This window comes from Simochromis diagramma, unplaced genomic scaffold (genome assembly GCF_900408965.1).
Source record: "Simochromis diagramma unplaced genomic scaffold, fSimDia1.1 OVJJ01000293.1, whole genome shotgun sequence".
Classification (NCBI taxonomy): Eukaryota; Metazoa; Chordata; class Actinopteri; order Cichliformes; family Cichlidae; genus Simochromis; species Simochromis diagramma.
This window is the reverse complement of record NW_024386801.1, coordinates 21946393-21959148: the sequence shown is the minus strand read 5'-3', so window position 1 is coordinate 21959148 and position 12756 is coordinate 21946393. Positions and strand designations below refer to the sequence as shown.

The 12756-nt window shown below is 39.5% G+C and overlaps 1 protein-coding gene across 2 annotated transcripts in view; it reads left to right on the top strand.

Moving 5' to 3' along the window:
- Positions 1–12756, top strand: part of cttnbp2 (cortactin binding protein 2) — a 96502-nt gene that overhangs the window by 41629 nt on the left and 42117 nt on the right. For both annotated transcript variants that reach the window (XM_040026547.1, XM_040026546.1), the window contains exon 3: positions 11209–11439. In XM_040026547.1, coding sequence (XP_039882481.1) covers positions 11209–11439 — 231 coding nt within the window. The remainder of the gene's footprint in view (positions 1–11208; positions 11440–12756) is intronic.

Below are 12756 nucleotides of genomic sequence, written 5' to 3'. Positions count from 1 at the left end.
ATATGCATTGGAACAATTAATACTGTGCTTGCCACTCACTGTTTGGTGGAAATCATCCTGGGTTTCTTTTAAATTAGGTCAAGCTTGTACATCCTCATCAAACTTTAATTGGCTTCTCATGTTGGAGCAAATAATCAGCCAATGCCAAGGCTATACATGCTGCATAAGTCTTAAAATATTTAGTGCAGCTACACATTTCATGCACAGAATGGCATGAAACAGGGGAAATTTCCTAACTTACAGCAATGTTACCAGCTGTGAGGTAGGATACAGCTGATCTGCTGATCTGGTCATTTTTACCAGTTTCAGGGACAGGTGACAGTAACATGTAGTGCACAGAAAATAAGAAATATACATAACCAAAGAAAGTCAAAAACAAAGAAATGAAAAAATGGCAAAAAACTTTTTGTTTTTAATTTGTTTAATGTAAAACCATAACTGCTCTTGTTTTGTGAGAAGTAACTTTAATTCTAGTCCAGGCAATTAACCCATAAATACTCATTTTGGTCTTTTGAAAACATACTGGGCTTTTCTTTTTTGTTTGTTTTTAACCCAAACACTGAGTCACACATCATCAGTTCATGAGAAAAAAGAGAGAAAAACTCATTTGAGTCTGAAACTCATACACAATGTTGAATCTTTGCCATACCTTGAAATGCAGGATGATCTGTGTTTTGGTTGAGTTTTTGTTGGTTGACAACATGATGCTGTTCAAGTTCTCCGAAGCTTTGAACTGTCAGCTCATAGTGGGGTCATAGCTGCGTGTGAACACAGCATAGGTGACCGCTAACATCTGCTTTGTTGGTTCTCACCTGTTATCATCTTTCCCTTTTATCCTCCCTTTCTTTCTCTCCTTTAATGCACACATCTCTCACATTCTCTCTGATAGTTACTTTTTTTAAACATTCTGTTTGCCTCTCTTTTGACCTCTGAGTTTCCTTTCCTCTCTTTTATCTTATTCTAATTTATACTGTACATCCTCCATCTCCCCTGTTTATGGGTCCACCATATCTCCTGCAGCGTGCAACAGTCATCTGTTCTTCTATGTCAGATCTAATCCTTTTGCACATATTGATCCCTGCAGCAAAGATAAATCCTTCGTGACTGTGGGTCATCAAGTGTCAGATGCTCTTTCTCACTCACTGTGAGGATAGCTTTCTAATTCAGTGTTACAGTAAACCACCACACTTCATCATTCTGTGTGCTGATTGGGATTCATATGTAGTGTTTACATTTGATTTAAAATGTTAGGGATACCCCTCGCAGCTCTTTGAACCTACATATTCCTTACATTTTTAGCATGTATGAAGAAGTTATTAAGCAACAGTTTTAAAATATGAAATATTTTGCAGAAATAATAGCTGGGCCATGAATCCACTATATGACATCCATCCATCCATCCGTCCTTTACCGATAACCGAGAGGCTCAGACCTCCCCCTCCCCACCTGACTTACATGGTTTAACCAGGAAGCACTCTTATTAGATGCCCAAACTACCTCAGCTAGCTCCTTTCGATGCGGAGTAGTAGCACCTTTACTCTCATTTGGGAGTTCAGTCATTTTGAAGGACTCCTTCTCAACCTATCTCTTAGGCTGATTCCAGTCACCCTTTGGAGATAGCTCAGTTCCACTGCTTGAATCTGCGATCTTATTCTCATTACCTTAGGTTAGGTTAGGGGCTTAGACTGCTTTTACTCTCATCTCCCTCTTTACCCCATCAGACCAGTACAGTGTCCACACTGCAGATGCTAGAGGCAAACACCAGAACAGGGTGCAACCCATCTCCGGGACACTAGTTCCAGAGCTCGAACCATGTGGTAAGGTGAGCCCGAATTATATCTAGCCAGCATCTATTAACCCTCAAACACAGCAACTCGGGCTCCTTCCCCACCAGAGAGATAATGTCCCATGTCCCAATAGCCAGCTTTAGCAGCTGACCGGCAGACCCTCTGTCCCAACCGTTGATAGACACACACTGCACCCAATCCATATGGCATGAGCCTGCCCTCCTATGGGCTCACCACCCACCTCTTTATTCTGTGCCTGGTCAGGCTCCATGACTTAAGACCAGCTACCAGCTGAAGATCTCCCTCGATCTCCCTCCCCAGGCCTGGGTCCATAGTGGGGACCTGGTAACCATATCCCAAGTAGAATGAATTAGTTGAGTTTCTAAAGTTTATTTTTCTTTTCTTTTTCTTTTTACCCCCTGCATTGCCTTGGTCCTCTGGAAACAGTTGGCTATTAACCTCAAAAATGAATGTGATGTACAGTTTATTGAGACATTTTAGATGCACCTAATGCCACAATTCACATCCAAAATGTTTACATTTCCACAGTGTGAATGCAGGCAAGATACACATTCAAACATTCGTTGTAACTTCCTCATTTTAGTATAAAGCCTCACTGACACAGGCCTACAGACTACTTAAAGGCCATCTGCAACCACCAGAAGGGAAAGGTGTCAATTCTTCGACTGCTTGTGGAGGATAGAGGTTGTTGGCAGTTGCTGTGAAACTGATTGCCAAAGCCCTAATCAAACAGGCCCAGAGACTGGCCATTGAATTTTATCTTTAGTTTGCTTGTTTTGCATTGAGTTACTGGTTCCGTCTTGCTAACATAACCTAGGTTTAATACATGAGGTTAGGGTCCTCTGGTTTAAATGTGACACCCAAATCAGCTCACTGATAGATAATTTGAGAGAAAACAGTTGAAGTGAAGATTACTTAATTGGTTGTGTGTGTGTGTGTGTGTGTGTGTGTGTGTGTGTGTGTCCGCGTGCGCGCGACAGATGGTGCTGCAGACATTTTCCATCCTCCCCAGGGTCAGTTCATCCCGAGGGACTATCCACACCCCCTGGTGACAAATGCACACACACAAACAGACTGGAGAGCTTTTGGATGGTATGATATCCCCCTGCCAACACCCAATGTGTATGATGCGAGCTATACTATACAGTATTATGTATCTATGATCATCTTCTACTTATGCATAAGGACTGTAATTAAAATGAGCCAAAGGTAGTTACATGGCTACATTTTAGAAAATAAACAGGACAATCCATCAGAACAAAATACTCTCATGAAGACAGATAACCTAAATAATGGCAAATGTTTGAAATATAACACATGAAAGGAAAAAAATATTTTTAAGGCAGAGTGTGGACTAAACAGGCAATCTGACAGTAATGATGAATGTGTTTAGACTTAATTAGCAGCACTTTTATTAGATGAAAACAATTCAATAAATTATGTTAATTGTTAGACAAAATTATATTTTGGTTTTTTACTCTCAGTTTAACTGACTTTTACTTTTACTGTTTATTCTAACAATTAAATAATCAACTGATTGACTGAAATAAGACCAACCTGAGTGGTTAAAGCCAATATTTAGAATGCTCTTTGATAGCTCTTCAAGTTAGGTACAATTGATCGATTGTACTGTTCAGGGAAGGAAACTGCTGCCACAAATCAATCATCTGATGTCATCCTATTCAACCCAACACACAATACTGAACTCCAAGCAAGAAAGAGAACCAGCAAATCATCACATCTGAGAAGCTGGAACTAGAAGGTGTTTGGTGTTTTTTGGTGATATAACGATTGAATACATGAGTCACTTTTCAATAGGGCAAAAAAAACCCAAAAAAAAAAAACAACAACCAGCAGCTGGCTGTTAATGACAGGAGGCTTTTTGAGCTGTACAGGTGTCTTTTGGACTCTAGACACATGACTGTGTTTATAGTTCTTGAATCACTCATCTGAATAAAGTTAACCTTCTCATCAGATATATTTATTTATTTATTTTTTAAAACCTTTCATTGAAACAAAGACTTTTAGGATATACCTCCCATCCAGGTGTTCATGAATCATGTGAATAGTAGTTTTTTTTATCAGTTTATCACACCCCTTTGTTGACTCCTGAGCTAAGCAGCATCTCAAGCAACACACACTCAAATCAAGTGCCCTCAAAGCACATCCCTCTATTTTGGTCTAATGCTTGTGTGTGTTCTTCCGGACATGAACAGCTCCTCTGTTTGAATTTTTTTTTTTATATGGATTGAGTTGGGAGCCAACTGCTGACTTGATATTCACAAGTCACAAGAATACATGCTGCTTCTTTCTCCACCATGCAATGTCTGGATTGCCCTCTCCAGATTTCTTTTCAAATAGATCTTTTCTTTCCCTCCTTCACTTCAGTGTTTCTCTTTTTTTTCTCTGATTTTTATTCATTACAACTCTCCTTTTTCGTCCTTCTCTTCTAGTCCATCCCTACTGCTCTTCTGAGACCACCTTTCTTTTTCTGGCCACAATTTTGAACCCTATCTCCCAGCGAGTGCAGCATGCCTATAAAGGTTGATGCTAATAATACTGACATCTCACTCATAGCACACCACCAATGCTACACTAGTAAATACTCTAGAGTTACTAGCGCATAATCACCCCTCTGTTTTTCCCAAACCAGAATATATAAACATCTTATCTTAAACCTTAGTAAACCTCAGGGGTATGGCTCATGACATGTAACTAAAATATAGGGATGTTAGCCATATTTACATCCTAAAGTCACTGGAAACTTACAGTTAAAGGGTGATTTAGCCCTACTTTTATTAATTTATTTCAGCATGTTTATTACAAACATTTATTCTAAGAAGATGTTTAATATTGTCTCCACTATTATTCATCAGCATTATCAAACAGGTGACCAGAACATATTGGTTAAATTTTTATCTTTTTTAAGAAAAGAAAAACAGATTTTTTTATCTTTGGATTTGCTCCTAAAGCATATACCCCTCAAAGCCTATTGTATGTCGTAGCTTCCCTGTGATAATCAATGTATCTATGGAATTAAGAGCCTCGGGGGAGCTTAGCATTTGACAGCTGAAGAGGTCTCAAAGGATTCGTGCTATTGGTCCAAGCCCTGACTCTGTAAATAGGGTGACCTACGATCCTGTGCCCCCGCCCCCAATCAGGAAATCTTGATGATCTGGTTTACAGGTTTAAATACGAAGGGAAAACAGAGGTGATTGAGGAAAAAGTTGTTGAACTACTCACGTATCATAAATGGCTCTTTTAATAATAATAATGAGAAAGGAAAGAAACAACATGCTAGCAAGTTGAGGCTTGTGAAATGAATAGTTTACTGATATTTAATGGGAATGCTCGCCTAACCACCCAAAAACCTTTAGCCTGATAAATAATGTTCCTAATGTGAGCATAAAGAGCCGCTGACTGACTGAACTGGACTTAAATGGCCCCTGGTTCTATTTGAGCATTTACAGGGAAATCCTGAGAGGTGAAGGGAAGTTTAAAGCGCCTTGAGGCGACTGTTGTTGTGATTTGGTGCTATATAAATAAAATTGAATTGAAAGATGGCACTACGTTGCTCCTAATTATTTCTTCCTGAGCTTTACAGATGGATTCCCTTAAGATGGTTTAGATGATACGTTCACTGAAGCTGGATTATGTAGCTTCAGAGCATAAGCATCTGTGGCATAGGTGTCAAACTCTGGCCCACGGACCAAATTTGGCCCGCAGCCTAATTATATTTGGCCCGCAAAGCCATACCAAATTACTATTAGAGCTGGCCTACTGGTATTAAACAGCTAATATATATATTGTTTAGTATCAAGCTTTGCTTGTTCCATATTCAGTTTTTCAGCAAAACTTGTTTGAGTCCATAAGAAAAGATTCATTCTTATATCTAGAGGAAGATTTTTTTTTTTTCAATAAATATTAACGTTAGCCCGCAACTTTGTTCCAGTTTTGAATTTTGGCCCACTGTGTATTTGAGTTTGACACCCCTGATCTATGGTATGAGCTCAAAACTTAACTCAGAGTACTCACCCAGCTGATGTCAATAAAGATTTTTGAGTATAGAAAATAGTTTAAGTAGAAAATATATTGTAATAAGTATTTTTACTAAGATTTTTTTTTTTAAGATTCATCCATTTTAACTAAAATCTTCCCTCTGGTGTGGAAACTGAAGAATGTGACACTGGTGCCATTTTCTGCACTTCGTTGATTTCTGTGTTCTGGATGGTTTATTTTTGAATTTTTGATTTTTGAAAGGTTAAAGACATGAATTTTGAGTTTAACTGCTGTTGACCATTTTATAGACACTTTAGAATTAAATTAAATACGGAAAACTGCTTGTTTTAGTTATAATTGTGGTTTTTAATGTCAACTCAAAGTTTATTGAAATGGATACAAGTGCTCCCATTAAGGTGAAGGTTATCTCTGGAAGGAAAAAGTCTCCATGGAGAAACTCCACACTAGTGAAAAATGAAAAAAGAGAGTGTAGGAAAGCTGAGCGCAGATGGAGAAAAACAAACCTCCAGGTTCACTATGACATCTATAAAGAGAAACTTCACAATTATAATTTACAACTGAGGAGTGCAAGAAGGTCCTACTTCTCTGACATCATCACTATAAACAGTCATAATGCTCGGGTCTTATTTTCTACAGTTGACAGGCTAACAAACCCTCCTGTGTCAGTGGCAGCTGAACTTCATTCAACCATGGCCTGCAATGGCTTTGCCAAATTCTTCACAGAAAAAATCCAAAAGATTAGACAAGCAATTGGTACATCAACAGCAGATCCAGGATATGTACTGTGTCCACCAAAAAACTGTTTAAACACCATGAAACAGTTTGACCCTATTAACAGCAAAGACCTGGAGGACATCTTAGGTCAACTGAACTCCTCCTCCTGCTGTTTAGATGTCCTGCCAACAAGTTTTTTCAAAAAGGTCTCAAAGACTTTAGAGTCAGACCTGTTACAGATCGTCAACCTTTCTTTAATGTCAGGTGTGTTTCCAGAACCACTAAAAACTGCTGTAATTAAACCTATACTGAAAAAGGACAATCTTGACAAGACACAAATGAACAGCTACAGGCCGATCTCAAATCTCCCACTTTTAAGTAAGATCATTGAAAAAGCAGTTTCTCAACAGCTCAATTACTTCTTAAAACAGAATAACTGCTATGATGCCTTCCAGTCAGGTTTTAGACAGAACCACAGCACTGAAACCGCTCTGACCAAAGTGTTTAATGACATATGTCTGAACACAGACAGTGGAAAAATGTCAGTCTTAGTTTTACTGGATCTCAGTGCAGCATTTGATACAGTTGACCACAACATATTACTCAAACGACTGGAGAACTGGGCAGGTCTTTCAGGAACTGTACTAAACTGGTTCAAAACATACTTAGAAAACAGGAAATACTTTGTATCAATAGGTAACTTCACATCTGAGCAGACAAGTATCACATGTGGAGTTCCCCAAGGTTCCATCTTGGGACCCCTTCTGTTTAACATTTACATGCTCCCACTGGCACAGATTATAAAGAACAACAAAATAAACTACCACAGCTATGCAGATGACACACAAATATATATCACAATGTCACCAGGAGACCGAGGCCCTGTACAGGCTCTTGGTAAATGCATTGAGGAAATTAATGACTGGTTGTGCCACAATTTTCTCCAGCTAAACAAAGACAAAACTGAAGTAATAGTCTTTGGCGCCAAAGAAAAACGATTACAGGTCACCAGAGAACTTCAATCTATACACCTAAAAACCACAAACCAGGCGAGAAATTTGGGTGTAGTGATGGATGCAGACCTAAACTTAGAAAAACACATTAAGACAATAACAAAGTCAGCTTACTATCACCTCAAGAATATATCAAGGATAAAAGATCTGATGTCTCAACAGGACCTGGAAAAACTAGTCCATGCATTCATCTTTAGTAGGCTTGATTACTGTAACAGCATCTTTACAGGTCTACCTAAAAAATCAGTCAGACAACTACAGCTCATTCAGAACTCTGCTGCTCGAGTCCTCACTAAGACCAAAAAAGTGGACCACATCAGTCCAGCTCTGAGGTCTTTACACTGGCTGCCTGTCCGTCAGAGGATAGACTTTAAAGTTCTGATGCTGGTCTATAAAGCTCTGAATGGTTTAGGACCAAAATACATCAGTGACCCCCTGACCCAGTATGAACCTTCCAGATCCCTCAGGTCATCTGGATCCGGTCTTTTATCAGTTCTATCAGTTCCCAGAGTCAGAACCAGACACGGAGAAGCTGCATTCAGCTTTTATGCTCCTTATATCTGGAACAAACTCCCAGAAAGCCTCAGATCAGCTGAAACACTCAGTTTATTTAAATCCAGGTTGAAGACTCACCTGTTCTCAGCTGCATTTGAATAAAACACCAAATCCACACTTTTAAGCTTAAATTTCAAAACTAACATTTTAACTACTGATTTTATCTACTGTTCTGGTTTTATCTGTTTTGATTTTATATACTGTTTTGTTTGTTTGTTTGTTACGGTAATTAGTTAGTTTGTTTGTTTGCTTGTTTTAATCAATTTTAAATCATGCTTTTTATTTGTTTTTGTTTCTAATGTCTCTGTAAAGCACTTTGAATCACCTTGTTGTTGAATTGTGCTATACAAATAAACTTGCCTTGCCTTGCCTTGAAAGTAGCAAATTATTCCTGCAGGTATTATCTTCATGTTTGAAGTGTTTGTGAGAAAATTCAGCTTTTTCTCAAGTCTTTCCTCTTTCCAGTCTTTCCACACGGCCTTTTTGTTGTTATTCTTCGGTTCCTCGTGCTCTTTCTTCCTCTCTGTCACGCACACCTACCTTTCCTCGGGGGCATGTTTATATTGGCCTGCTCACAGTCGGCCATCAGTATCCAGACCTGCCTCAGCCCTCTTAGAATTGACCATCAATCTCTATCCTCTGCGCTCTTTATGTGAGCGTGTTACTGTTTGACTCTGCAGACTTACTTTTCCTTCTTTGGAAACGCATCTTGCAGCTCCGTCCTGCCATTCATTCCTCTCTGTCCCTGCTGTCTGTGGCTTTGTCTCACACTTTGGCTTTCCCTCCCCCCACATAAAATTTAAGTCCCAACCCTTTAAGTAACCCTAGTTATTAATTACACACCATTTTTCTACTGCTGATCGATATGAATCATGACTGTGAAATCATTCCAAAACTGCAATTCAAATCTTAGATTAAGGCACCTCCTTTTTGCTTAAAGATCACATCAAATGGTTTGTCCTTCATAAATGCCTTGACTCAGTTATATGTTATAGATCGAAAGACGACCTTCACCCAACTCTGATGGCTTTTGTTTTATTGCAGTGTATTCCTGAAACATGTATTACTCTTTCAGCACTACTTATGGTCTGTTCAGGTTTGCAGCCGCTTTACTGCCGCCAAGTGGATTTTGGTTAGGCAGCATTTGGCCAATCGATGGTCATTTGTTTTTGGTCAGAAAGAAGACCAGTTCAACAGGGGTAATGTTACTGAGGCTAATAAATGCCAGATTCTGCTTGAAGCAGCCGTGAACAACACTGGATCTTACAGAAGATGTTTCCCCTCTATAACCTGCAGGATTTGATGCAGTGAGCTGTTTCAGGGGAATATACATCAAGAAAAACAAATTCCTCTCTGAAAATATAGCATGCAAGCTATTATGCTAATGTATTGTTAACTAGTGTATTATTAGCACTATTAGAGTACTAATCAGGTGGAACCATATGATCTTCCGCGGCACACCTGATCATTTCTGACGGCACACCTATGTGCTGCGGCACAGTGGCTGGGAAACACTGAGTCTTTAGGGTCGGTCCAACTGCAAAATGAGAGTCTATGAAGAGCAGCTGGTCAGCCTGGTGGTTGCTGGCAAAAAAGATAAGTTGGCAAGAACTGTAACGTAAACAGGAAAGTTGTGGCTATGACTAGAAAAAATAAATAATTTAACATAGGTACACACTGACTACTGAACCCAACACAAGTGTAGACTCGCAGTTTTAGTGCTTCACTCAGAGCACATTGCCCCTCCTGTGTGTACAGCCAGCTTTGTTTGATAGCTTCTTCTTTCTTTTTTTTACCTGCAAAAGTGTACACCCAGACTTTCTAAAGCCACACGGATAATGTGAATTTTTTCCCCTGGTGTCTGTATACATTTGACAAAATTTTGCTGAAAATAAGTCAGATGTTTACTACCGCTGTTAGCTTTGTTTTTGTTTTTTGGCCAATCACGAGTCTGCTGCATTCATATGCTGTTTGGAAAGACATGCTGTCTTGGGACGCTGATTTGCTGAAGCATTAAGCATTCTGTTTACATTCTACTGGAAGTCCAAAGCTGGAAGATGAATGATAAACATTGGAGTGTGCAGCTGAAAAGATTTTCAGCCATGCTTGAAGTTTGTAGTTAGCAAAGGATCTTCTACGTAACTGCAAAGGGACACCATGTTTTCAGTTAAGAATGGAAACAGTCATGCCAGTATAGCCGTGTTCTCTTATTATACCACAGCCCTCCTGTGTGTACAGTCTTCTGAGCTGGTCAGAGGTATCTCCCATCGCCATGTACCAGTGTAACCTGAGCGCAGTTGTGCCTGCTTCAGTGCTGAATGCTTGTGGAGTCATGCGGTTGGGGTAATAACATTTAGGGGGGAAGAGTTGGTTGGTTCGTAGTTCCACAGCATGGCCTGAGCTTCCTTTTATTTTGCTTGTTGTTGTTTTTTGTTTTTTTTGTTTTTTTTTTGTTTTTTGAAGCACTGTGTAGGGGTAGGTTGGGTGTTAATGGTGGACTGGTAAAAGCTTTGAGCTCTCCAAATCACCGTAAATATGTGCTCTCCTGCTCGTTAGCTGTTATTTAATGTAATGTAATTACGGGTGAGTTTGTTTGGGACACAAACTGATCCTGATGACGGCCACGGGACCAGACGAGTTTGTCAAGTAATAAAGTTTCAGTGTTGCTTGAGCTTCAACCTCTTTGGGACATAAATTTCCCATGGGTAGCAGAGAGATCTCCAAATAAAGTTGAGGAATGCTTAACAAAGTGAAGAAAATAAACCACAGTTTGACGCCTTTCATGTTGTTACCCCGTGTGCTTTTTCGACACATACACTTTTGGTCACTGGATGAGGTTAAGGAGAGAACGTCATTCCTTATCAAAGGTTTTTTGTTTTTGTCTTACATTATACCAATGTCAAAGTACTGTTAGTTAACGCGTTGTTTTCTGGTTGTACGCTAATTCTATAACATATCTACAGTATGAGATTATATGTGTGATTCTGGTTGAAAACCTGGAAACGTTCTATATATTATTTTTCATCAAAATCATTTTACTCATGTAGTGTAAACAAGTTAAATAGCACCTTTTCTGCTTTTTTCTATATCCCCTCCAGGCTCAGCGGAAGGAGGTTTTTCTTCAAGAACGGTACAGCCACTACAGCCTGACTGACCCCTACCTGGCACTTCAGAGGGACTTCGAAGGCGGGGTCCCCGGAGGAGACAAGGAACGGCGCCCCCTAGGGTCCAGCCCCATCTCCGTCTTGGAGGCCGTCATGGCACACTGCAGAAAGATGCAGGAACGCATGTCGGCCCAGCTGGCTGCTGCCGAAAGCCGTCAGAAAAGGGTAAGACATTGCGGGGGGGATTTCTGTTGGTGGAGAAGGTTGGAGTTGAAAACAAAAATAGAGAGTGCATGGCCTTGTGACTGTGAAACTGAAACTAAAACGCCACCTGTACGGTTGCTAAGGAAAGATTTAATTTCTCACATGAAATCCAATCTCTTCACTTCTGCTTTTTTAAACCAGAACTCCCAACCAGACACAACAGTGGAAGCTGAACGTCTCAGGATGTTTACTGCAGGCATTGACAATAATTACTGTAACTTAATTGGATTTTTGTTTTGTAAACAGTCCCTGTGCAGAAATGCTTTGAAGGACTGAATCTACTGGAACGATTATCAGCTGCTGCATGGCGTCGGAACAAAATGGATTAAAGAGAAACTAGTGCATTTATTTATTTATGGTGTTGCTTCCTGCAGCACCGCTTATTGTATAATTAGTCAAACAAATGTTGCCATTATTCATTTAGAAGAGGTTCATGAACTGCCCATTGATAAATGTCACATGATATCCAATCATTATAGGAGGGAAACACATAGAACGTTGTTTCCTGTGCTGCCAGACAGTTACAAGGTTTGTGTGTCCAAAATGCCGAATGGTTGTTAAATCTGAACGCGTGAAAGAAGCTTTGATTAAATTTGTGTTGTATCCTTTCCAAAAGTATTACTTTGGATTTGATATAAAAAAAAATTCTTGCCTTTAATTGTAGTACATGGAAGGAGCTGTATGTGCGTCAGAATTTGTAGCTTGTTCATGGACTTTCTTTGGTTGGGAGGTGATCTACAATGTCTTGAAGCAAATGCTCTAGTATGTTAAACCATGTTTTGTCATCGGTTCTGCATTGGTCATATGACTGAAAGATATGAATAGTCACTATATTGTTACATTGACTTAATAGTATATTTATGTCTTAAGCTGCCTCTGACTTCACATCATTTCCTTACCAGCAATAATACTGCAGTGTTTAGCATTACTGCTTTTTAGCATTAGTCTTCAAGTGAAGCCAAGGCTGGCAGAATTTTTTTTTTTTTTTCTTTTAAATCATCTTGTCATAAGCTGAAGTTGTGCTGCTAGGAAAAAACCCAAGGGAACACCAAGATAATCAGGAATCGTGCCCTGTGGACGGTGAAAGTTTGGAGAATTTAACCGCAAGCTACTGAGATATTTCATTGTGAGCTGGACCAGCAGAAAAACCAACACCATCATCATTAGAGCCGTGTAGCTGCGGTAGCAGAGAGTGGTCAGTTGCATTTTACAAAATGTCTAATTTCTGAGCTTATGTTTCTTTTAAGTTAAATTGTAGTGAATAGGTGGCTATATTCA